This window comes from Micropterus dolomieu, linkage group LG16, assembly GCF_021292245.1.
Source record: "Micropterus dolomieu isolate WLL.071019.BEF.003 ecotype Adirondacks linkage group LG16, ASM2129224v1, whole genome shotgun sequence".
Taxonomy (NCBI): Eukaryota; Metazoa; Chordata; class Actinopteri; order Centrarchiformes; family Centrarchidae; genus Micropterus; species Micropterus dolomieu.
Window position 1 is genome coordinate 19,718,233 of NC_060165.1, and position 27,992 is coordinate 19,746,224.

Sequence of the window (27,992 nt, forward strand, 5' to 3'; positions counted from 1 at the left end):
TAAAATTTATGGATAAACTGTTGAAATGGTAAGCTAAAAGTAACGGCTAAATAGAAGGGAAATACTAATTTATATGTCAGATAAATTGTTAAATATTTAAAGCCAAAAGTCATGTATAAATGGTTGAAATGTGCAGTTTCTGCACTCCAAGTGGTAGCAAATGCGAACTCGACTAAACTGACCTCAACATTAGTCCAGTTGTAAAAAAAACCAGCCAGGTTAGCTGTTTTCCTCTGTTTCCAGTCTTTATGCTAAGTTAAGCTAACCAGCTTGAGGTGGTATCTTCTCATATGTGTCCCACAATATAGAACTATTCCTTTAACACTGTCTAAACTGAAACACTAAGGTTTAAAGTAATTCACAGCCAAATCACAAAATATTCCACTAAAGTTCACTTTGAATGAGTATAATAGTTTTTCCCTTTTAGAGAGCATCAGTGTATCCAAGCTGCTCAACAGAGCAATTGGTTTGAATATACATTATAATCATAAAGAATTATTAGACTCAGAGATTGGATTGGCTTTTAAGTGGCTTTCATCCGCTCTGTAAACTAGACTAATTTAATATAAGAGATAATCATGGTGAATGTCATAATTCTACAAACACAATGATGTAAACTCAAGAACGACGGTGGCGAATGCTCATCCATGTTCTGGCAGTGTGTGATCGAACGGTCCAGACACAAACAGCATCGCGCCACTTTGCTGCAACCAGTCGAGATTTGAGGAAAGTGGTCGCTGAGTCGGGCTCACAGGTTCTCGTTGGTGTCGTGTTGGCACTTGCTGTCTGTCAAAGGGTTCAGGAAAGGCAGCTCCTCGCCGCAGCCCTGCAGCTTTAGGACCCGACTGCTCAGGTCCAGGCAGCACTTTGAGAGGACACACACAGTGAAGCATAATTATTAGAACCGTATCAGGGGTTCTCAACATGGGGGTCAGGACTACCGATAGGGGTCACAAGACAAATCTGAGGGGTCAGTGGTTTTATTCTGCAATGCAAAAAAAACTTATTTTCTTTTTTTTCAGGCTTTTTTATAATTATTCATTTATTCTTGTGAAATACTAGATAGTTTTACCCCATTCAGGCCTGTTAAATGACTCTTAATTTAACGATCTGAGAATCACTCAGTTAATAACCTGCTTTGTTTGAAGGTTGTGAACCTCCGCACTACATGATCGGATTAGTATAGAGAGCCTAAGTCACTGACTTACACTTCTGGCTCATGGGACCTTATTTCTGAAAAAATATGTAGGGTAGTCAATGGCGAGAGACTTATCTTTTTATCCCGTAAGAATTGAGCCCTGAATTACACATATGCTGTTGGTCAATTTAAAATGTAATTTTTCAAGTCAAGAAAGTCGCAGTTTGTTGTAAAACAGTAAAGTTACATGTCGTATATCTCAACAGTTTTACATCAAACTACGACCTTCTTGACTTTAAAATGTATCTTTTAAATGGACAAACATCATATGTGTAATTCAGGGCACAATTCAAACGGGATCAAAATATTTGTTGTCTCCTGCCATTGAATACCGTATAATATTTTTCCGATCAGATTGAAGCATCATCCCCATGTCTGCATAGACATTACATCAGTATGCATCAAATTAGAACTTTCATTTTGAAGTAATTTGATCATTTGGTCAATAAAGTGAGAAGAAAAAAATGCCCATCACAATTTCCTAAAGCCCAAGGCGATGCCTTTAAATCGCTTGTCTTGTCTGAGTACTAGTCCAAACACCTCAATTTTTTCATTTACTAAAACATAAGGCAAAAAAAGAGCAGCAAATCTTCACATGTGAGCAGCAAAACTAGGAAATGTTGGCATTTTACTTCAAAATAAACAAAAACTAATCACATACCATCAGAATCACCCAAAAATTCTTCTGGCTCCATTTAGAGGGGCTTAACATGACGATGATGATTTAGTAACTCTGATTAGTCCTTCAGTGGAAAGCAGGCATAAGTTGCTTTTGCAGTCATTTCAATAAACATTAAAGCAATAAAAACAAAAACAATAAAACCTTTAATAGTTTACGCCATTGATTTTAATTAATTCCTATATTGTTAAAGGTTGGCAGAGAAGTACAGGATTGAGCTTGGAGGGAAATGTTCATCTTGCATTACAAAGTCCTTAAAGGCTAATTTACAAAATTAAAGCTTGCGTTCCTTTTATGCCCTCAAGTCCCACTCTAATTCGATTTAGAGATATTAACCAGATGCTGCACATGTAATACTTACATAAGAGAGAAATTAAAAAAGAGATTGCCAAAGAGTCTTTTTATGGGGTTTAAATTGCATTTTCAAATTCAAAATCCCTGCACACAACATGTCCTCAGTTCATTCTTATGTGGGTTTTACCTGCACAGTGGGCATCTAACAGATAGCTGTGCCACTAAACTAACACCACCCAGCCTTTCTCCCAGATAACGCCACATCCAGGACATAACTGTTTAAGAATGTGGGCTTGTGCCTCCATCTATCCCCCTTAAATGTAAATTGTTCTTCTTCGTCATCTTCTTCTTCTCCCCTTTTGCCTGTTTAAAGCCTTGTGACTATTTCAGGCAGTTGGTTCTTTAAGAAACACACACAGAAAAAGACACATGATAAGGCACAGCAAATATTAGCAAAGCAAATAAGGGCCTTACTTTAAGTTCCAACAGAGTCTGAAGACCCAGGCACAGCTCAAACGCCTCATCCTCTGAAAGTGAAAGAAGAAAGATAAGGGGAGAGGGGTAGAAAAGAAAGAAGCTGAATTTTATAACTGCTCCAGTTCCCCTTCAGCAACACCCACACATTAGCCTTAATCCAGATTAAATCATCAACACAACTAAATTATTCATTTTTGTGTTAATGAGTGCTGATAAAGCGTATGTACTTGTGAAGGTGCGTATGAGTTTTGTAGCGGCAAAGTGAGTGTTTTGGAGACGGGTGAGAATTTAATATCCGTGAAAGAGTCCGGCGCTAAGCCTAGGGACTGCAGAACATAAATAATTGTGTGTAGTCTTGTTCTTTTATCTTTATGAGGACCAAATGTTCTTTGAAACAAGGAGAATATCAGGATAAATCTTCAAAGTGAGGGCTTTTTTGACCAAATGAGGACACAATAATATTTATTTTATTTTATGGTTTGCGGCTCGGATCTTATTGAGACAAGATTTGACTTTGAAGAAATAGTTTGGTGTTTTTTTGAAATACATTAATTCACTTTCTGGCCGAGAGTTAGATACCACTCTCACGTCTGTACAGTAAATATGAAGCTATAGCCAACAGTCGTTTAGTTTAGTTTAGCATCAAGACTAGAAACGGGGAAACGGCTAGCCTGGCTCTGCACAAACATGATATAATCTACCTGTCAGCACCTCTAAATCTCACTAATTAACACTTTATATCTGGTTTGTTTAATCCGTAAAAAAACAGTGTATGTGTTAATAAGTGAGCTTTAGAGGTGCTGGTAGGCTGATTTTGTATTTTAAATTTGTTTCCCCCTGCTCCCAGTTTTTCTGCTACGCTAACGTTCTCCAGGCTGTGGATTCATGTTTCATATGTGAGAGTGATATTGATCTTCTCATCCAACACTCACCAAGAAAGCAAATAAGCATATTTTACCAGAATGTATATAATTATTTCTTTAATATACATTTTCAATGATGGAACAAATAAATATTTTTGAACAATTTATGTTCATCTTATGGATGTGCCGATATCACGTTTTGTGGCCAAAAATATCACGGTGAACAGTATTATAACAATATTCATCAAACTGAAATACTACAGTTAGAGCTGAAATATAGTTAAATGACTTCATACCATAGTTGCCTTGGATTTTTATCAAACCGAACAAACCATGAACTGTAGCTTTGTTGGACAAAGAACTAACATCAAATACACTAAAAACACAATAAACAAAAGCAAGGTACTACTTTTGATGTTGCATAATGTCTTTTAAGATTATTTGCATCCATTTATGTTTTTATTCTCATATATTTTGGAAGCTAATGGTTAAAATCATGTGTGAAAGACTGGAGACAGAAAAGAACATAACAGTGATGGACTGAGGATCCTTTCTCCTTCACTTAATACACAATGCCCATTTCAGCAGGACTACTAGCTAAGCAAGTCTTGGCCAGAGTAGCTGAGTAGTCCTGCTGTGGCTGCTCTTCCTCTGTTTCACCAGTACAAAGGCGCTTTCTTGTAGCTATTCAAAATAAAACTACTATTGACGGCAGGTTGTGGTCAGCGATAGTCACTGAAATGATGATGTTTCACCATGGTATATAGTAACCGGCACATCTCCTAGAGCCTATTCATGAAAGTGTTTACGCTTGCTGTTCTAAACATCCATGAAGGGCTTTCTCTGAAAATATGCTCACCTGCACAGGAAGTGATATTTCTTACAAAACCAGAAAAAAAACTGAAGAACAGACTGATTGGTCAGTTGAATGCAAGTGTTGTTAAAAGGAAACAACCGTCTCTCGAATTCCCTTCCAGAGATGGATAGTGATGCAGAGGGACACAGATCATGCAGATGTACTTTTGTGTATTATCTGCAGCTGATGTTGTTTATCTTTGAACCAGTGCATATTAATGACCTCTTATCGACAAAATTTGTCAGAAGAATCTGATCAAACAAGATAAATGTCCCTCAGTAAACATTGTCTCCAATGTATCCAGTACTTGGATTTTCTGTTTATGAAGTTTGCTTCCTTATTCGTCTGCTCAGTCACTGAGATAATTACTGTTCATGATAATTATCTTCCCAGTTTTTCCCTCAAAAGAAGGTACCTGGCAATCTTATCACAGCAGATCTAAAAGCTTTAAGAGTGCATTCAATATTTTTGTGTTGTATTGGCAATCTAAAGAGGAAAATATCCACAAAAAAACATTTATTTGCCTGACAATAATGTTTTATTATATATTTTACTTATTCTGTCGACCTAGATGTCCTTTTATTTAATGGTTATTTCTGCCTGGGTGCTTTAGGATGTACTGAGTACAGAGACAAGCACATGTCCAATTCAAAATCACTTTTAACAGAATCTCTTACATAGCAGGTGAACTTGTAATTTTCCACTAGAGTTGCGGCAGCCTTTACACATATGACCGATGTGTTTTGACAACTGGAAAATCACCAGCACCATTTATGGTTTTGAGTGAAATATCATAACAACTGTTGGAATATGATCTACATGTTGTTATCTACCCAATATCTTTCCTTTTGTCTGTGTTTTGGTTCATTTTGTAAAGAGAAAACAGGAAGAGTTTAACTCTTAATTAAAGAGGTATTAATGAAACACCAAAGTATGGTTTACATTGTTTTAGCCTGTCATTTGCAAGTCTCTTCATCATTTCAAATGTTGAACTCAGGATGCAGTTTAATAACTTTGGTAATCCCTTTACTTTCCAATCTGTCAAAATTTGGATTTGTTCAATACTTAGGTTTGCAACAAAAAAACAGCCATACAAATATCAGTCCCATCAGCCTCAGATGTAGTTTATGCTTGGTGCCTATCAGCTAATGTTGGTGAACATTTTAACACCTGCTAAACTACTGCATGTTCACATTGTCATTGTGAGCATAAAGCATGCTGATATTAACACATAACACAGCCTAACAGAGCCACTAGCTAATGGCTGTAAACTCATTAACTAAAGATTCAAATCATTCAATTAGATTTACTTTATTTACCTGGAATCAGCACTGTTATAGCACAACTTAATATTCTTACCTTTGACATAGGCTGAACACTGGACTGTCTGTCTGCCCAGCTGCAGCTGCAAACCTGTCACTGAGCTGCTCGCACCACATGGTGAACTGTCCTGACTGGGCACGAGCCTAATAATGCACACACACACACAAAACAATATCTTCAGTAGTTCAAATACCAAAAACCTTTTGGAACGTGTCATTTTATACAGTAGCTATATTGCAGAAATAGAAACTTTTTTTATTAAAATGTCAATCAAAAGTAAACAGTAAACTGATTTTAGCAGCTTTTAATTTAAACAAAATGTCACATCCTCATCACTGGCATTTTAATATATTTTCTTCAAAATGATGTCAGGCCTTTAAGGATCTGGAAAAACTTGCCTTAAGTGTATAGACTGTCAATATTAAATGTCTCCTTAAGGCAATTTTTTTTTCAGCCAATTGTTTTAATGTTGAATTATTTGTCTTCTATTCCTAACCTGCTTTCTTTACACATTTTTTTATGGTAACTTCTATCAGTGTTCGGTATTTGCTTTTGATTTGATTGCCAAAGCACTTTGTAAACTGCTTTGAAAGCTTTAACCATGGCAGGTGATATATGTGTTGTAAGTGTTTGCAGTTTAGAGTGGGGTGTTTCTTACCCCAGCCTCTGACAGCAGGAGGTGGAGATGTGGTTATGTTGGCTGCCGGTGCTGATGGATGCCTTGACTTCAGTCTCGCAGCACTGAAGGGGAAGACAGAGGGGGGATTTTGGTGTCAGTGTGATTTTCCACTTCAGTCTAGCACCACAGCTCACGTGGAAAGAGCCAGTCACAACAGCACATGAACACAACTCTGGGGAGCCTTTGAAAATTTACTGATCTCTTTTCTTTTGAACAAATCCATTTGGCTGCCACATGCTTGTGAAACTGCAAAAACTGTAAAATAAAGTAATAAAGTAAACCAACAGGGGCATTCTGTTTACCATTACAGATCACATGAGTCTGTTTTTTGAATTATTAACTGATCTGTTATGTTCATATTGCTGACTCAATGCTGATTCTTTAGTTTGTTGAGTGACCTTTGATATTTCACACTTAATGATCTCAAAAGCATATAGAGCATAAAATATTAACCAAGTGAATCACACGAACATTTAACTCATTAGTCAGCCAAACAACTCCATACTGAAAATCATCTATGACAAGTCACGTGATTAATTATACAAACTCAAAACTCACTGTATTGCAGGTTTAATAATTATTATTATCTTTAAAGTGGCTATTAGCAATATTTTGAATATGAGAATTAAGTTGCTTGTACTGAAAATATCTGCATCTTCCCCTCAGCTCTACGGAGCTTTGTAACATCTTTCAGCTCACTGTTTTGGTTTTCTGGCCGCCAACATTACTGTTTTAGTTCATCTTACCGCTCTGAGTCGTTTTAAGCAGATTGCATTTTCAGCAATAAAGCAAACAGCAGACAGAATTAGCAACTAGATAGTTAGCAGCTATATGGTGAACATGTGGAGCATTTTAGCAGTTAAAGAGCCAGATATTTCCCTCTAAAAGAGAGAGAATATTGGACTTTTATTCATCAGCTGGGCACAAACACGACTCCAAATGAATGCTATAATGTTGCATATAACATATATATAGTATATGTAAATAGGCACCTGTGTGCTAACAAGTATGTCATATCAGCTTGTTTCTGCCGCCACAAAGTAAGTTTTTTTTTGCAGGTTTAAAGTGACAGTTTTGGGAAATATATCATTCACTCTTTATTGCCAAAGAGTTAGATGAGAAGATTGATACTAACTCTCATGTCTGTCTGTCTAATATAAAGCCAGGAGCCAGTTAGCTTAGCTTAGCTTAGCTTGAATGAAAATGACTGAAAGGGGGCTATCCTGGTTCTGTTCAAGTTCAAAAATACACATCTAAAGCTCACTTATTAGCCCTTTATATATTGTCTGTTTAAGCTGTACAAAAACTGAAGTCTAAAATCGGCCTTCAACCTTATTAACCCTTTGTTACAGTCTTTATGCTAAGCTAACCACCTCCTGGCTGTACCGCATAATTTAACACACTCGCGTTAAGTCACGGCCAAAAAAAGCTAATGAGTGTATTTCCTAAATGACTGGTTCTTTAATCTTTCACGTTTTCTTTTTCCATAAAGCTAAAGGGTTGTACAGTAGTAATGCAAACAGACAGCTCGTCCTAATTTCCACTGACATTTCTCTTCTTCTGCATCTCACAGTCTCTCACTTGCCTTCAGGGCACTTCATGTCAAATAAACACATTTCATGGGAAGCAGAAAAGTCTATACTGTAGCAGACTGTAATGGTTAATGGGAACTGTAATCTGTCATGGCCTTTTTATATTCAGGTTCCTCATACTTGATGTCATGCAACCTGTAAACAAGTAGGAACACATTTGTGGGGGAACATTTAAGTTATGGTAATGAAGAATGTTTTCAGAACATATGGCAGCTCTACATGCCTGTGAGATAAGCAGTATGCTGGCACCACCCCCACACTGTTTACTGTGTATCACGCCATGTATAAATTAGATGTTTTTTACATTACTCTATAGTCTTGTTTTTTTTTTCTTTCAGAAGAAATTACAGTTCAGTTCACTCCAGTTTGTAATTGTATTTATTATATGGAACAAGGTTAAAGTCCTTACAGGCAGAGCTGTCAAAATACTAGACCTTGACAAGCTACGAATACTAAGCAAGCTAATACTGCCTGAGTGGATTTTTGAAACTGCAATCATTTTAAACACTCAAAATGGAGTCAGTCATTTTAGAAGGAGCATACTTTCATAAATTGAATAAATTAAAGTGCAAAGCTATTGGAAATCAGTTCTGATGAAAAGAGTAACCGCTGATTCAAACCACAATACCAGAATAGCCAAATACAGGTTATATATAACATCTACTGGGGTTTTTACTGTCCAGCACACATCCTGGTTCCCGTGAACATGTCTTTATATCTTTCTCTCCCGGTCTTCTCCATCATAAACCAGTACCTTATCCACTTGACCCGAGGATATTTCCCCCTTTAGAAATAAATATGTTCAGTTTCCATGAGCCTTGTTTTGATTCCCCCCTCTCTGCACAGACTGAGCTGAGCCGCCTTTGTCCTCACAGGCACACTGACTTATCAGCAGGCCCACAAACCTGCTCTTTTGTCTCCATCCCGGCGTTGCAGAAATCCCTTTCTCTCTCTCTCTCTCTCTCTCTCTCCCTGAAGTATAAAAATAGCTGCAGAATGAGTAACTGAGGAATGCTTTGCATTTAATAAGTTGATGATAAAACTGAGCAAAAAAACAATGAGTAATAGGGGAAAGCGCTGAATCTACCAGAAAAGTCCCAAGTGGTCTACTAATTTTAAATACACTCACGTATGCAGAAGCTGTGCTACATACCATATACACCACAGGGAATAGCAGCTGGATCACTGTATTGATTTCTTTCAAATGATAAAAAATGTGTTCGTCCTTGGTGTGATATATGGTGGCAATTCTCTCTAGTCAGAATCCAAAATGCCAAAAAATCATCTCTTTAGCTCCTGGTCGTTTAAGTATTTAATATTTGTCCTTGATTAAATTTAATAGATCAACAGATTGCTAATTTTGTCTGATCAACAGTCCAACCTCAAAATGTATTTAATGCATTATATAAAATTGACAGTTTTAAAATCTATCTATTGTATCAGAACAAGTTAACAAAGTAGAAACGCTTTATACTTTTATTATTATTATTATTAGTGGTAAGACTAAAACTCATATGTGTGAGGGAACCTGCCCTTTCAACCTGTTTTGTAAAGTCGTTATTCTGTAATGAGTTGAAACACAGATAAATCCGCACACCAAATAGCCTTCAGAAGTCTGAGGAAGAGCCTTGTGCTCAAAGCATCACTAGCTTAATTAATCCTTTCAACTTCCAACTATTTGGTGTGCTGATTTATCTGTTTCAACTCTGCTAGATATGTTTTTTATCCAACATCAGTCACAACCCAGGGGTCGTTTCAAATGCTACAAGGCTTTACCCTGAAATATAGATAGACTGTTGACTAGCTTCAGTCACAGTTTGGTTGGGTTTAGCTTTATTTATTTAAGGGACACTTCCCTGATTTTACACATACCGATTGGTTTACTTGTCACAAAGGCTACTACTCAGTAAAGCAGTTGTATACAAGTTGTATTCTGTGGCTCTGATGACAACCCTGATGACATAATCTAGGTCATGATGTCTTCATGGTGATGTCAGATCGGGTTTGTGTCTTGAAGTTTTTATTAGAAAGTGAGTGTGTGTTACAAACTTGGGAGGTGGAGTTTGAAAGATGTGGGGTTGACCCAAACTAGGGACTAGGAGCCCGTATATCTCTGCATACATTTTGACCTTTTTAAAATCTGTTTCTTGTGTTCTCAAATAAAATGCTTGAATGTCCCTTATCTCAATGTTTATCCTAAATACAAAGTATTTTAGATTTTATTGATAGCTAGTAGAGGGCTGACAGGAAATGAGGGGCAAGTGGTGTCAGCTTGCTCATGCACCAATTCCTTTGCTCACTAGTGCACAATGTCCACAATCACTGATGTGTGCATGTTGCTGTGCTGTCATCTTTATGGGCGCCCTAATTCACACTGCAGATAAGTCTACAGAGAGCAACCGAAAGCATACATACATCAGCATACATCTTGATGCATTTTGTATTTTCTGGTGAATCCCCACAGTGACATCCATTTAGCCTACAGCAATATCAATATCTTGTTAACATATGAGTTGGAGAAAATAATATTGTACAATGTGACCACCAGCTGATAAGTACTATTCGCCACAGATTTAAGCCTCAGTAACATAATAGCTGAGGTTTGCAGACATAAATTAAAATAAAAAAAGGTTTGTGAGGCTGCCACTGCATCGATGCTCAGTCAAGTGAGCCTAAATGAGCAGTCATCCTCAAGGGGGCTGCAAGAGCCAATGTGGGATACAAGTGGGCAATACTGGGTCACCTGTTACTTAATAGGTTTCAGCACTGTACAAATTTTAATGCCAATTTATTCTTATTGTTTTTCCTGTTTTTGTCCTGCAGCCCACACTGTTTGTCTATTTCAAGCCCTTGTACACTTTTTACCCCCTGTAACCTACATTTAATCCATTCTGGATCCACGTGCACCTGTTAACCAGGTTGGACTTTCAGTCACCATGACTCAGTTATCTGTTGTTCTCATTCAACCAGACAGCCACTTTGGTACTGCCAAGCTTTTGATATGTTGAAAAAGGAAAATAAATGAGGAGTGGGCTTTAAGTGATGAGTCATTCGAGTAGAATGATGCTGTCTTTGTATCCTGTCTTGTTTTCAGTTTTTATACAATAGTAGAAAGTGTCAAAGCATTGAATGTAAGCTGGGAAAGACAGGCATTGTACAATTTACACAGTGCAGTGGGCTACCTTGCATTGAACAACCAGAGCTGTGAGGAGGGTGGAGCTCTCCGTGCCCTCAGTCTTCTCAGCTGTCGGTCTGGCTCCAGCTTCGCTGCTGTCGTCCTCTTCATCTGACCGTAGGCTTCTCTCGCTTTCCTCCAGAGACTCCCTCTCCTCTGTGGAGTCATCGGCTGTGCTCTCGCTTCTCTCCTCGGCGTCAGCAGGTCCATCCTTGGTGTCGGCCAGCGGGGAGCGAACCCTGGAGCTCGGATCTCGGGCCTCCCCTCGGAGCCGCGTGATGTTTCCCTCCAGCAGGCGCCGCTGGACGATGCTGTGAGGTTGCTAGAGAGGGAGACATTAGAGAAATGGATGTCAGATGGCAGGTTTTCTTAGAAACAGGTAGATGGAATGGAAGATAAGTTCAGCTCTGATGTACAATTTTACACCAAAAAACTTTTGGACTGGTGGTCGGACAAATTCAAAATTAATTTGAAGACGTCACTTTGGAGTCTGAGATACTTTCTTTATGTTTTATGGACCAGACGATTAACAGATTAATTGATAAAATTATCAACAGATTAATTGATAAAGCAAATAATCATTAGTTGCAGCCCTATACATATGTTCAACTAGACAATTCTTGAATACTATTACGTAATACCAAATTTCAGTCTTTACAGAGTGAAAAATCTCACTGACACTGAATAAAAAATAAGATATGTAGGTTGTTGTGTTAAAGAACATGTCAGCAAATCTCTTGTGGCTCCAGATTTTCTGCACATTCAGGTAACATTATAATTTGCTCCCACAACAGTAATGAAGATGCTTATTTATGCATATTGAAGTTTAGGTTTAGTTTTAGGTGATCAGTTTAGGTTAAGTTATTTAGTAGAATTAATCAAACAAGCGTCCATCAATGTTTGCTGGAGGATGAGTGAGATTGACTTGTGTAGCTGAGAGATGTTATGTTTAGCTATTGTTTGTGGTTTTGGCATTAGGTTTGCTCAAGTTGCAAGTTGTAATTGTCAGAATATTACCAAAAATTATTTTTAGAGGAGTCACACAGAAACCAATTTTTGATCCAAAAGTTAGCACACTGCAGCAAGTATTTAAGCCAGCGTAGCATTGGCTGTGGCATTTCAGCAACCCCCCTCACCCACCGCCCACATACACACACAAACACACACATACAGACATTTAAATTGCTAACTTTAGCTTCAGTGGGGAAAAAATGCTTTCCAAACTACCTGAAGTGAAGGTCACATTATCATGTCATGAAAGCCAATTTAAGGCATATGTCAACGCTTTCAGGTCATGACAGTCAGCAGACATAAAAGGATTTTTGCTATGGTTTTCTTTTTGCTCCACAAGCCTGGTGGACATGTTTTTTGCTTCCACACATCTTTCTTGTGTCACGTGGAGCCAAAAGGCAAAAGCAGTTGCACCCCCTGTAGAGTTAAATTCACAAAGCACTTATAAAATGCAATGTTTTGACAAAGTGTTCACGTCACTCTGAGGGTACAACATTTATGTTACAATTTTGCTGTATATATTTAATACTTGTGTGTTGATCTTGATTAATGGCACATTTCCACAGTTTCAAAACAACACGTGGCCAGTGACTGGCTGTTCTTTATGGATCGTATAAAAAGTAAATTATATTTAAGCTGCCTGTTCCTCTGTAATCTCATTGCTCGTTCACCAGCTCAGAGTCTGGGTAGAGACTTTCAGACAGCACGCTTTGAAAAGAGCAGGTCACCCAACACCAGCAGAGTCACTGCATTAATAAAACACAATGCATTTGCCTTCCTTTCAAGGTTTTTTGAACAGTAAAATCACCAGGATCTTTACGGCAGGTATCATGAAAAAACTTTACCTATAAACATATAAGAAAAGAATTACACTTCACAATTCAAAAAAAAGGCAGATATCAACTATTTAAATATATTATACTCTTTTCTATCTCCAAGCACATTAAAGCAGGTTGAACGATGTTTGGTTTTGTTACATCTGGGTTACTGCCTTCATGATATGGTTAAATGAAGCAAAACAGCATCTGCATAAGCTTCAGATAGTCAAGAATAGAGTAGTGCTCTGTCCTGAACTGTTTATTTAGATGGTAAGAGAAAGTCTGCTAGCTGAAGGGGGAGGAGAGACTGGTTTGTAATCTTTTGGGATGTTATGTGTTATACTTAAAACACCCAAATGATCTTTCCTCAGGATAATCTTTGTTAGGCACTGTTACAACTACGCAAGGAACAATGAATAAGACAGCTCTTTCGAAACCCAGATCTAATGCTTTAAGTGGCTATAATGAGTATTTTTATATTGGAACAATGGATAACTACTTGTATATAAAAGGAGTCGCTCAGGATGAACACAGAGAATTTTTACCCAACTACGCAGATCACCACAGCTCTACAGAGCTTTTTTTAGCATCTTTCAGCTCAATGTTTTGGTTTTCTGACCTTCAACTGTTTTATTTCACTCTCATCGCTCATTAACATAGTTTCTAGTTCTTTTCAGTAAAAAGAGAAATCCCGAAAAGCATCTGTACACTTCCTGCCCAGCATCAAATGTCATACAAAGCTAGCAACTAGCTTGTGAACATAGGAGCATTTAGCAACTACAGAGCCAGATATTTCTCCCACGAGTCAGTGTGGAGACCAAAATAGAGCTAAAAGACAGTGAATATTGGACTTACATTCATGAAGTGGAGACAAACACAACTTCAAATGAAAGCTAATGTTGTTTTGTATCTGCTGCATGTGTAAATAAGCATGTTTGCGATGATAAGTTATTGCAGGGTTAAAGAAAACTGATAGGATGGCCATTCAGTGGATTTACACTTCTTTATCGACTTCGAACCTCTAGTGGCCATAAAAAAGGAAGTCAGGTCAGGTAGTTTTTGTTATTTTAAGTTACATACATAAGTTAGGTTACATAAGTTAATTTACGTCACGTGACTTCCTTTGACCTATACTAACATAACTATTTTAACCCAAACCCCAATCTTTTCCTAAACCTAACCAAGTAGTTCTGGCGCTTAAACCTAACCGTCATCACTTCACAACGTTAACCGCATGTTTACATTGCATTTACATTTACTCACTTGGCAGACTCTTCAAAGCGACTTACATTTGAGGTACAACATACAAGCATCGACAGAGCATCAATACAGCACGAGATCTACAAGTGACAATACATACTAGTAAGAGCATCAGTAAATACTAGTACGAGCTAATGTAGTAGTGTAGCATCAATGGGGTAAAATCCTAGGGAAAGAAGTAAGAGTTAACAAAATAGTGCTATAAATGCAAGAGAATTGTCAGGAGACAGAAGAGCACAGGAAGTGCATGTTAGAGGTTAGAGGTGTTATAAGAGAAAGTGTTCTCCGAAGAGATGAGTTTTGAAGAGCTTTTTGAGAGGGGCACCCCTGCTCTGATGGCGTGTGGTAGCTTATTCCACCATTGTGGTGTTACAGATGAGAACAGCCAGGACTGTTTATTGTTAGCATATAGACAAAGGTCCGGTACATCTGTCGCTGGTACTTTCCAATGGTCATTTATGTAGTTTTGGGAGTATATTGGCAAACAATCTATTTTGCCATTTAGGTATAAGGACATGTTGGATATGCACACATTATAGGCCATGTTGTAGGAGATTCCTCTCTTCTTAGAGCATGACACCATGGAGGCTAAAGGGAGATATTTCTGAGAGCTCTGTGAAAAAGACTGGATGTGTAATTTGTTTTTTCGATGACACATCCTGTGTGATAGCGTGGTGTGCTGTCACAAAGGCAATGGTCGATCACAAATGCCGACCCTTTTTTGTCTGTGAGGGAACTCCATCCAGCAGCTGTGTGGCTGTGGCTTTTTTCCCACATTTCTGGTCATTATTTGATGTTCTGCTCTGATTAATGTGTGCACAGTAATGCCCCATTCTGCGCTTAAAGTATCCCTGACCAGAATTTGAATGAAGACGAGGATGATTTCATGGGCTGGCGAGCATCAAGGTGAAAGAGAAAATATGCAAAGACAAAAATAAATAAGAAAGGGTATCAGGGCCCAGCAGACTTGCTTTATAACCCTGAGATGTCTGTAATAATGTCATCTCATGCCTGGCCATGTCTGTGTGTCCGTGGCCTCTCTCCACGCGGTCAGTCATTATTTTTCAGTGCCCATCTGTGGATCTGCAGCTCAATCCAGCACCTCAACAGATCATCGAGGAGTAATTTTTGGCTGCCTGTCAGGTTAAAGAGCATTGATTTACCTTAGAAATCAATGATGTAAAAAAACATTTGGTTTCTGCAGTAGATTTCTTGCTATTCCTAGGCCTCTTTCTGTCAATCCACTAGGCTTCCTGCCCAAAACAGCAACAATTCAAACGACTAATCATCACCCGTGACACTGAGTTCGATTGAGCCCATTCGATCCTGTCCGAGCTCCAGCTGTTTCTGAGCAGTGCTTAGCTGGCTTTTAACCAGGCTGAAGATGGCCTCTCCTCATTTTACATCTCTCTTCTCCTCTTTACATCCTTTCCTTTTTCCTGTTTCTCCTCCACTATTCTACCCTTCATTCTTTTCCTTTCCTTTTCTTACCTTTCCTTTCTTTCCTCTCCTTCCCATTTTTCATCTTCACCTTGCTTCCTTTGATTTTCTTTCCTTTTCCTATTTTTCTTTGCCTTTTCTCTTTTACTTCTGTTACCCTCTAATTGCTTGCTTTCCTTCCTTTGCTTTCTTTTCCTTATTTCTCATCTGTTCTCTTCCCCTCGTATCGTTTCCTCATTTATTTTATTTTCCTCCTCTATTGTTTCCTTCCATTATGTCCCATTCTCTTCCCTTTCCATTTTCTCATTTCTCTTCTCCACCTTCCACTGCCTTCCTTTTTATTTATTTTCTTTCCATACATTTCCTTCCCTCACCTGTAAATAGAGATAACTTTCCCCACATCATTTATCATCTCTTCTTTCCTCTTCTTATGTCTTTCCTTGCGGCCAGTAGAAATCAAGACACTACTTCTGCCTTCCTTTGATTAAACCAACCCAAACCCTGAGCCTTAAATAAGAGTATTCCTAATCCTAAATGAAATCTTCTCCTCTCTGCTGGAGCTCTCCTAAAATAGGAGCTCTCACACTGAGCTCCCTGACATCGTAACTAATCAAATTCAATCAGGAGCTCCAGACTGATTGTTTTTTTTTTATTGTTGTTCTCTTGACATCGGCTTCTTTCTCTGGCCTGCCCTTTTTTCAAACATTATTATGCAGATCAGTTGACCTCTTTCCCACCTGGGCACTCACTGGCTAAATCACACATTTAATAACAGTAATTGTCCTCTTTTGCAAATTAAGAAAACAAGCTTGTTAAGAGGAATGCAAACAGATCAAGGTATATACGCATCTGCTAGCTTGTAAATCAGCAAAAACGTGGAAAATATTATTTTAATGAAATTGCTTGTCAAGTCTGGTGGCATGGAAGAAGAAAGGAGAGGGAAGTTAAATTGTAGGGGTTTTTTGAGAGAGATGTTTTTTCTCCTCTGCACTCTCATGCGACTGCAGAGAAGAAAAGATTGAATCTGATAGACAACGAACACAATGTAATTTCAGCCATTTTTTGTCATTGTGCCTCACCCTGTGTTCACTGATGGTTGGCGCCTGATTTTGCTGAGCCCTGACTGCTATGGGGTCAGCTCGCAAGCAAATTGTGTTAGCAATGTCAAGCAGGCGACGTTCATTGTTGCCACATGTTCCCCGGTACTGTTTTGCAGTTCAAGTGTGAATTGGCAATCTTGCACTTTACAGGGTGCACTTGATCTATGTCAGTTTTTTAATATAGTGCAGAGGTTTTGAACTGTGAGGTGGGAGAGTTGAAGGGAGAGACTTGAGCCAAACCTACTGTGTAAGGTAAATCCTCAGCAACAAAAACTCTATATATATCATTATCTCTGATTTACATCACGAAATGTCTATAAATCTGCTTAGAAATCATAGAACTTATGATCACATTTTTAGGTTTTCCTCAGTATCAAAGTAAATCAGTGATAGTTGTCTGTCCACCTATGGTTGCATTGCAACAAACCTTTAATGATGCCACTTTGCCAAAATATTAACATATATAGGCTAAAATGGGCCCAAGCTGTAGGCCACAGCACTGAATCCATCAAAATATTAAAATTTCTGTTTACATCCCCCAAAGCATCATGTGGATGGCAGTTCCAAACTTAGGTGATGATGGCCCCCGAAAATTGAAAAATAAATCCATTAAACTTTTTCCATGTCGCACTATAAATTTTTTTTTTTTTTTTACATTCCCAATTGAGAGGCACCATGGTGTCGGACTTATAAAGTTCACTTGCTGCAAACGAAACTGTGTTAAGAGTCTCTTAATAAACTGTCATGTGAGACAAGTGTTTCCCTCATGACACAAATTTCTCACCTCTTCCTCGCATAACTGCTTGTCAACAGGCTCAGAAATTGTGAATTGGCATCAATCATATCATCTCCTCATGGATTTCCAGCCATGAAATCTAATGAAGACAGCAGGCAGCATTGTCCCATAAAGAGTTTATCTATTATACACAATGGAACCTGCTGTTACGCTTCATTTGACAGTGAATTGTTTTATTGTTGAGGCAGCTGAGGTGAAATTGGCATTGCTGACATGTAATCTGTTTGTTCATTTTTCACAGCTTGCAGAGTGATTTTAAATTAATCACTCCTGATTATAAGATGTGTCATAGATACTCTAAGTGGCAACTAAATAAAGTTTCTCCATCATTTATTATGCTTAACAGAGAATGAATGGCATTGATTTACTACTCAGGCCATCTGTCGTCCTTCTCCTTGCTTCTCCTTGCTTCTTCTTGCTTCTTCTTCTTTTATGTATGAAGCTCAGGATTAATCAAAATCTGTAATGTAAAATGTAATATTTCTTTTTGCTATTGTGCAATAGTTTACTTATATCAAGTGAATAAGCACCAGGGCTCAGAAGGTTAAGGCTATATAAAACTACATTTGTGACTTGTTTTTTAAGGTTTACATCGGGTAGCCGAGTTATCACTGCCGCTAGGGAGCTAATCTTCTCCTAGCATTGCAGGATGTGGCTGTTTATATAACAGACCACACATGCTGGGTTTTACGATACTGTTTTATGAGTTCAGTTCTTAATGTTTCTATCAATACATTTAAGGAGGAATTGATAGTATTGTTGTGTTTTTACTACAGTGGCATTGAGATATGTCCTCTTCATTCTCAGCTGTAATGCAGGGATTGTAAAGTAACTTGTGAAACAGGGATCCATAAATTTGGTTTTCAAAATCTGATTAATTGTGTTGATGAATATTTATGAAGGGTGTTCCAAGTCTAGATTTAGTTTTGCTTGTTGTTTTTACATTTGAGTATTCTGCATTGACTACATTTATATCAGAGTTATGAGTTTTACAAATTTTCCAAGAACAGTTGTGTTCTGCTCTCTTTCATTGGTACATTCTTCAAGGACAAGTCATGCTTTGCAGGTCTTAGCGTCATGTCAAGCTCGCAAGATAGACAGGGTCGGAAAGTATTAAGAGACTTACTTACATTACTCCAGAAGTCACAACCAGGATACTAGTGTGCATGTAAACCAGTGGTGGAAAGTAACCAAGTACATTCACTCACAAGTACTATTCTTTGACGTACTTCAAGCTGCTTTATACTTCTACTCCACTACAGTTCAGAGGGAAATGTTCTTTTTACTCCACTACATTTATTTTACAGCTTCAGTTACTTGTTTCATCATTTGATATCGATAAATATAACAATAAATGCTCATTTTTGCTACTGAGTGAAAGTTGAAGAAACCAGACGATTAATTTTGGTTTTAAACTTTTCTTTATGGTCAGAACAAGCAAAAACTTGATGCCAAACAGTGGATCTAATGAGGTAGAACAAAACAAGTGATACACTACCAAGTAGTAACATATGTATAAGCATGGTAATTATAATTAGATCCAAATCAACCGGCTATAGTAATAATCAGATAATAGTAAATAAAGCATATGTAACGGTAGCATTGCAATGACACTAGCCATTCTGCTGCCTAATAAGTATTTTTATTTGCTAATGCTTTAGTTTTTTTACTTAAGTAAAATTTTGAATGCAAGACTTGAGTATTTTTACAGTGTGTTGTTACAATGTATACTTAGTAAAACATCTGAGTACTTCTTCCACCACTGATATAAACACATCCAATGTCTGGTTTGGAAAAGTGGGAAAGATTTTGGCTTGTGCACTCCTTTGTGTCTTTTCATACGTGGTCTGTTGCTGATTTTGCTGATGTGAGTCCTGTGGTGACCCCTGAACACTAACCAGTCTAAACCAGACCTCTGCCAGTGAGAAAGAAAGACAACTGACACCAGCACTGCTCTTCCTCCTCCTCTCTGTCTCTTATTCTCAGTTTCTTTTTTCTCTGTATTTATCCCTCTGTGAGTCACATTAGAGGCTAATTGCCACATGGACTAATTATCTGACTTGCAACAGGCTCCTATCTCTCATCCAGCCAGTCACGTGAGCTTTCTAATGCCCTCTTTCTCATTCTGATGGAGGTCTCCAGCGGCTGACTTCCTGTCGCACAGACCAGGAGGCTCCGGCAGCTTTGCATCTGCTGCCTGTCTGCCCCTGCACTTCCTCTTCATTCTTATCTTACATCTGTCTTTTTTCTCTCTCTCCCATTCTTTTCCACATCGCTTCTGTCTCTTAACTTAATCCTAAAATCCTGCATGAATTTTCATCCAAAAGTCAGACGTGGGCACCAATAGGTTATGTAAAACATAACCTTTAGCCTAACACCAAGCCTGTCTAAAAGTAGAAAATATCCAACTAGACTGCCGAGACTAACTTAGCAGGAAAGCGCATCAGTTGCAATCCTATCTACGATGTAAATTTTGAACTGTTCCTTTAATATAAGGCAGTAATGTAGCTAGTTTGACTTTCTAGATGTAGAAAATTTAGATTTTTAGAAAAATAAGTTAAATCCTCCTAATGACTAGAGCTAAAACGTGGGTGGTGATGGTGCATAGATAAGATGCTTGCCTTTGGTGTGGGAGACCCGGGTTTGATTCCCACTGTGACATCCCCCTATCGTGTCCCTGAGCAAGACACTTAACCCCTCGTTGCTCCAGAGGCATGCGACCTCTGACATGTATAGGACAAATGAATAAATGTAATGTAAAACTGCTGGCCGATTAGTCGATCAACTGAAAATGAATTAACAATTACTTTGATTATCACTGAATTGGTAATTTATCAAGCAAAAATGCCAAACATTTGCTGTTTCCAGCTGTATGTCCAGCCTAAATGATTAGTCAGTCATCAAAAATGAACAGACATGAAAAATAGTCATTAGCTGCAGACCTAATTGCCCATCTTTCCAGCTTTTGTAAATTACCATTATTGTCTGATTCTCCGTTTTTGCTTCCACTAATGCATTGCCAGGAATGTCAAACTTTTGCTTTCAGTTATAATAATTAAAAACACCCAGACTGCATTTGAAGCCACTTTGGAGGCTGAGGTGTCACTTGTCACACCAGGCCATACCCAACAAATGAACAAAGTATTCTTCTCTTGCTTCCTGTCTCTGTCTCAGTGTTGTGCCTTCTTGTCCTCCTCTGTTGTTGGGGTTGTTCTGTCGTTTTTGTTTTTGTCTGGTATTTTTAGCCTCCTGTCTTCCTACACTGCACTGAGGGACCAGCTGAGGGAGAGTGTTGCCGCCCATCCACAGCTCCAGATGACACAGAGAGACAGGTTCACACTAGCCTCTCTCCAGCCCACCTAATTGTTTCGCTAATAATAAAGCCTACTTTTGAATCGATTTTACGCTGTTTATTTTGGATGGACCAGTCGCAGGAAGGGGCAAACTCCTGTGAGCCCGGCAATCACATTGAGTGACATTGTAGTGTTTGCTCTTCACTTTGAAGTGCTACTTTGCCTACTGTGGAAAATCACAATCAATTGAGTCTAGAGAGTAAATCAGGATGCATATGAATATAAAATCTGTTCCAGCATGAGATGTATTGTACACCATCTGCTTGTGCAAATTCTGGTCTGACGAAAGCACAACACCTCTCTACACTGGTTTATCTACATTTTTTAAATGTCTTTTAAATGGCACACAATGGCAACATTGCTTTTTTGGACATAATGTTTAGTGAATCAGGACATAAGTAGTATATGTTGCACACAGCAAAGGCACTGCTCACTTTTTGTCCATCTATGTCTCAATTCTGCATTCAAGCCCAGTTCTGTAGCTTTTGATCATCCTCAGAAGTACCTGGAGACTCAAATCTCTCGATTAGACAGGCTTTCACTCACACGCACACACACACAGGTTTCAGCCTCGCTTATCTGTTAGAGAGGGACATGAGCAAACGGACAGCTAAGCTGCAGGGAGAAGAAGAGGAAGGCTTTGCAGCAGCAGGTTAGGTGTGTGCAGCAAAAATACACCAATATGAGATTTTTAGGGACACAATTTTTATGTTGAAGCTTCCCACAAGCATTTTGTGTGTCTGACCTTTACATTTTCCCGATTTTTAAAACCATATATGGTCACAAAATTGGATAGACCATTTGTTTTACGTGAATTTTAGCTTAATTATGACAGAAAAGCCTTTTCAAAAACAGTGACACTAAAAACGTAAGTATAAAAATAGCTAATGTGACATATTTATAATGGAATAGGTCAACATTTTGGGAAAAATACTTCACTTTTTTGCGGAGACCACTGCTATACTATAGTGGAGTTTGGTATGGTGTTTAGCATAAAATATAAATACTGACTTAAAAGTACCTCAGAATTGTACTTGAGTGCAAATGTAAATGTAGGCTACTTAGTTACTCCACCACCAGCCAATAACTATCTGCATGACCAGATCCCACTAGAGGTAAGTGAAATGTTGGGGTTTGTTTTGTTGTTGTATTTGGAGTTTTTTGTTATTTGGGTGAACTGACCCTTTAAAGACAGCAATAAGCTTGACATTTGTTTAAGAGACGGCTGCAAAAGTAATTGAATTTGTATTTCACTAAATAGTTTGATGACCTAAATGCTTTGCAAAAGGATTTGTAACCTGACAAGACTTACATTCTGGGAAAACAATTCATACTTTATATGTCTGGATTAAAAATGAAAAGAATATAAAACAAATAATTGAAACATCAATACAGAAATTATGGTATTGCCCTTTAAAATGTCTGATTGGTGTTAGTTTGCTGCATATACAAACCTTGCTGCTTTCAATTCATCTTTCCACTCCCTTATTTTGAAGTAGCGTTGGAGATAAAATGGTTTGAGTGTGTACAGTAGAAAACGGTGAGATTAAACATTGGTTACACAATAATTTGGTCCATGCTGAGCTCAGGTGTTCATGTTAGCGGGCTCAGATGTTTTCAACCCAAACACACACATACACTCTCTCTCTCTCTCTCGCCTGTGTACTCTTCTTATATTTTACATCTATGTATCTACTCAAAGCAATTCCTTGTGTTACATAAACCGGCCCTACTAAACCGAACATCCTCCTTGGCCCCTATCTCCAGCCGTCTTTTCTCTTCCCCTCCATCGCTCTTGCGTTTGAGCTGTGGGTTTTGCCCTTTTCATGCTCACTGCTCCCCTTCCTCCGCAGCACAACATGGCTGGAGTGATGCTGCTGCTGAGAGTGAGAGGACCTCAGGCTAAAGAGCAGCAAAACAAATTCACTCTTACATAACAAGCTCTGCTGCTGAATTACACAGTGGACAGGACAGGCCAGCTAGCAGACATTAAGAGGAAAAAAGGCGAGGTTACAGCTAAAATGTCACTGTGTGGCATAAAAGCTTAAGAATCTAAACTGATTCACCATTTTTACTGATTTTAAGTAAGAGCAGTGTGTATCCGCAGACCTCTGATTTGTTTGCTGATAGGAATAATTCGACATTTTGAGAAATCTGCTTTTTCAGGCCCCTGCAGGAGATGTTGATACCACTCTCATCACTGTGGAGGTGGAGCCAGGAGACGATTAGCTTAGCTTAGCATAGACTGGAAGCACGGGGAAATTGCTAGCTACAGAACCAACAAAACATATGTGGAAAAGATATGTGGTGTAACTATTTATTGACAGTTTGTTAATCTACTCAGCATTTTTGTGCAGCTTCAACCCATTGGTGACGACAGAATCAGGGAAGTTACTGCTCCCAGCTGGTGTTTTCTATGATATAATTACAGTATGCAACCACAAATTGCCATTTTTACATTTCTCTTCATGTCCATATTAAACAATCAAGATATGACATGTCAATGAGTGAGCTTTAGAGGTGGTTGGTTGGCTGATTTTGTTAGTGAGGGACAGGGCCAGGCTAGCTGTTTTCCCCTGTTTTCAGTCTTTCTGCTAAGCTATGCTAACCGACTGCTGGCTGTAGCTTGAGCCATAAATGAGAGTGGAACTCTTGGCAAGAAAGTGAGTAAGTGTATTTCATAAATTGCTGATCTATTCCTTTAATTAATGGCGGGAGCGTAGATAGGGATGCAACTCACAAACTTGATCATCCTCCATTCCAAAGTGATATTTTCAAAAAGCAGCAAATCTTCACATTTAAGAAGGCAGAAACAAATATGTGGATTTTCTGCTTGATAAAATACTAAATTGATCATCAAAATTGTTCTCAAATGATTCAATGTTAATAATTATTTTTGGGTAACTGTAATGATTCATGGAGGTAAAATATTTATGGAATTGAAGCATGAAGTCTAGATTGAATAATGAATCATAGAGATTTTCCAGAAAAGGGAAATGATCATGTATTGTCAAAGATCAGTGTTCTGACATTTAAGGTATGACATTCTGTTTAAAATGAACACAAGCCAAAAAGAAAATAGTAATTCTTCAGGAGTCTTGTAATGGAAAAACTTGTAGTCAGACAGCCTACAGACAAAAGATTTAATCTGAGAGCCATATCCATATTTTGTCTGTGAGAAACACATCATGCTTTCTTATAAAATAGTCTGTCGATGTCTATTCAGAGTCTGAATGATGTAGCTGGCTGTCTGCAGAGAAGAGATACAGGCATAGCAGAGGACTGCTGGCAATTTTCCTCCCATTCCCAAAGCTATTCTGACATCGAAAATCACTTGTTACAGATGCCATGCAAATCGTGCTCCCCATAGCCACATCTGCACCACAGATTGGGTTTTAGATAACTACTGACTTGAGCTTCATTCTGTCTTCATTCGAGGACAAGATAATTGGTATTATGATAAGAGGGTTTTCAGGCCCCTGCAGGAGATGTTGAATCACTAGCTGCCAGTGGCTGAGTTGTACATTGTGCTTCTTAAATCAAATAGAGTGAGGAATCTTATCTTGATTCATCCAATTTTCTCATTTTATCTCAATACAAATGTATAGTGTGTGGTCTCTGTTGCCTAAGAAACTCTGGCTGCTATTACAGGAATAAGAAGAACCCAGTTAGTGTCTCTGTAAAGTGGATAAAAATCTATGAATTGTCAGGAAACAATTCCCAAGATAGTAACTTGTGTGAAATGCATAAAGTATTCTGTTGTGCGTAAATATTATCCTGTGAGAACAACATTTAAGAATTTTATCATTTAGGATGCTAAACTACAACAGCTGCGGAGTATAGTAACGCTAATTATTGTTAAACAAAACTTTGATTGCAAAGATATTCAATTTACAGTGATATAAAAGAGAACTACTACTACTCATTTGATAAACTTTAACCAGTGAATGTTTGGTATTTTTTCAAGATAACTTACTTCACAAAAACATTGGTAATTTTCATTTGATCGACTGATAATTAAACAGCAAGCAGTTTCAACCCTATCATGAGTTCCCCACACATCCTTATACAGAAACAACAAAATAAGTCAATAGTTGATGTCTCCAAAACGACCTATATGAGGGTTTTCTGTACCCCATTGCAGCACTATGAGGTTGTAGGCTTAACTGGTCGACATGCATACAACCACAGTTTAGGCACACACCCCTGTGATGGTTAGGGTAAGGGGCTAATAACAAAAGCCAACAGATGTTGGCTTTATTTTGCACATGGGAACCGAACTTCGGTCTCCTGGTTAAAAGGTCACTTAATTAACTAACCATCTACTCTATAAGGTCATCTAATAAACTAATCATCCACCCTTTCCACAACCTCCAAAATAGGATGTTTCAGGTTATTTATATCGTATACCTGGTGCAATTCATCACAGGCCACCAGAGATTGTTTTAAGCCCTTCAATTATCGACCAATGTTGTCGTTTTCTGGGTGAGGACGGGCTGTGAGTTACGAGATAGTCAATGGGATGATCAATGTAGTAATTGACTGAGGGCTTACAGCCATGCTACCACAAAGTTTACAATGTTCATTATCTTAGTTAGCATGTTAGCATGCTAACATTTGCTAATCAGCACTAAACACAAAGTACAGCTGAGGCTTTTGGGAGTGCAAATACCTTTGCTGGTTTTGGACAAGTTGAAATTATGACCTGATGCTATTATTATAATTCATCCTGAAGGGACGATGAATGTCCAAATCAAATATTATGGCAATCCATCCATTATTTGTTGAGACTTCCATTGAGACTCAATGTCAACCTGGAGGTCGAACTGAATGAAAAATCAGGTGATCAGCAAAGTCTTGCGGTTTTAAATTGAATTTTATCCCAGGAACAGGGTTGAGAAGAGAGAGAAAATAATCATTAGATTACAAAAAAATGTGAATCAGTCAAAAAAGAGAAGGGGGTGGATGTTTTTCTAGCAGCAAATGTTGGTATTAAAATCTGGCAGACATGAACGCATCACAGAGTGATATTTGCAGAGCACAGAGCACTGCAAGTGCTGCTTCCAAGTGCCAAAGTGATTGTGTTGAGGTTCTTGGAGAGCGCTGGGGACTCTGGTAAGCTGCCATCAAACCAGAAATGTGTCACAGGAGTAATAAATTCTTCAGATTATTACAGGGAGTTCCTCCAGAGTGTATAATAGTGTCGATTTAGGAGACTTCTGGAGGAAGACGAAGTGATGAAGTCTCGCTTTATATGTAGGACTGTCTTTCATTCTATGTCAACCTTAAAATGTGTGTGTGTTTCTGAATACATAAAGACATCTTTTGGGAGCCCTGCACACAGTGCACACTGCAACAGGCTTTGACTTGGCATTTCCTCTTCTGCATGCAGAGTGCAAGACTTTGAATCTTTCATGACCATTGCTATGATGAATTTCCTTTTCAATGCTGCACTTTATCACATACAGTACATACAGTAGTGCAATGGTGCTTTAGAGAAATCGAGGTTTTTCGCATGTATTAGTAGTCAAATAGGTCCTTATGCATGAAATTGACATTAAATTGTCAACTGACAAAAAGGTGCAGTTAAATAATTAATCGTTTAATTAATTTTTCAGCAAAAATTATTGAAAAAAAGAAAGTTGCAGTTTCTGTTTTCTATCATATTTTTGGTTTTGGACTGTTTTCGGACTAAAATATTAACTCTTAAATTAAGAAGATAATCAGCAGATTCTTAGATACTAAACAAAAATTGGGCGAATATCTACACTTCAGATCTTGGCTCACAAAGTCGCAATGAGGTGATAAAGAGGACACATCAAGGTCTGTAGTTCTTGGGGAGAACTACATGTGTTAACAAATTAAAGCTTTTAGTGGCTCCAGAGGGAGCTGTGTGAAGTCTGATAAATGTCCTCAAGTGATGTCACTTGAGTCAGCATCGATTGGTGCTTAAGACTACAAGTTTGAAAATGAAACAAAATCGGGGGTTATGGAGTTATAAGTGAGCGTACCAGACATCTGTTGCCCGCTGCTCATCTCTGCTTGAAGCTAGCAGCTCGAGGCTACATTAGCCGCTACTAGCACAACACACTTTAATCGCCAACTAAACAGTGTGCAGGCAGGTTGCATTGTGGATAATGTAGGCGACAGGTTTTGACAAGGAAGAAGAATGCGTGCAATAAAAAAGATATTTCTGATTCTGCTGCATCGATTTAATTTATCTTTTTTTAACAGTCCATCATGAGGAGTGCAAAGATAAATCTGTGAGTTACCCTTTTAAATATGACTTTACAACCTACTATTTCTCTCAAATGTTGTGCTACTGGATACTGTACAATTTTGACACAGACTTCCACTCAAACTCAACCTTTAACAATTGCTAAGCACCTGGCAACAGACATAACAGCTTCTCCAATCACCTAAATCATGAGGTAATTGTCTCAAGCGCTCATAAAGATTATCTAAAAGTCCACTCACCAAGTCTTTGGATGTGCCCAGTCTCTTCAGCCCATCCAGGGGCAGGAGGTCAGCTGAGTCCTTGTGTGTGAACTGGGTGGCCTGCTTCAGGCGCCTCTGCTGGTGCAGGATGGCTTTATCCCTGATGGCTAGCTCACCTTTCTTCGCCTCACTCATGGTCTTGGACTACAAAGCAGTCTTTTCTGGTGCTGTGCACAGAAGCAAGAGACTATAACCTCACAGCAGCAGCAGTGGGAGCTGTCTGCAGACAGCAAGAGACAGAGTGGATGTCCGTGTGCAGAGAGGAAGAGAAACCCCAAAATGCAGCTTTTTAAGGATGTTTAGGTCCACAATAAACCTACAAATGTTGCCTCTTCCACCCTGTTCTGTCCTCTGAAATGCTTCTGTCCTTCCCTCTGCTTGCTTTGCTCTCTCTCTCTCTCTCTCTCTCTCTCTCTCTCTCTCTCTCTGTGTGTGTTTGTAGTCCTTGGCAAGTATCTGTCTCAGCAGCTTTAGGAGCTATTGTGCTGTCCTGGGTGCTCCTCGGATGAAAACATGCCTCTTCCTCACAATGTCAAGATCTGCTCTGTCTCTTACTGAGGCTGTGTGTGACTGAGAGTGT

General features: G+C 38.5%; 1 protein-coding gene across 1 annotated transcript; it reads right to left on the minus strand.

Moving 5' to 3' along the window:
• Positions 1 to 218: 218 nt before the first annotated feature.
• On the minus strand, positions 219 to 27,981 carry nrip2 (nuclear receptor interacting protein 2). Its single transcript, XM_046072557.1, has 6 exons — positions 27,392 to 27,981; positions 11,144 to 11,458; positions 6,349 to 6,431; positions 5,727 to 5,833; positions 2,646 to 2,698; positions 219 to 865 (listed from the first exon to the last, which is right to left on the minus strand). The coding sequence occupies exons 1-6, from the start codon at positions 27,545 to 27,547 to the stop codon at positions 749 to 751; spliced, it is 831 nt and encodes a 276-aa protein (XP_045928513.1). The 5' UTR covers positions 27,548 to 27,981; the 3' UTR covers positions 219 to 748.
• Positions 27,982 to 27,992: the final 11 nt, after the last annotated feature.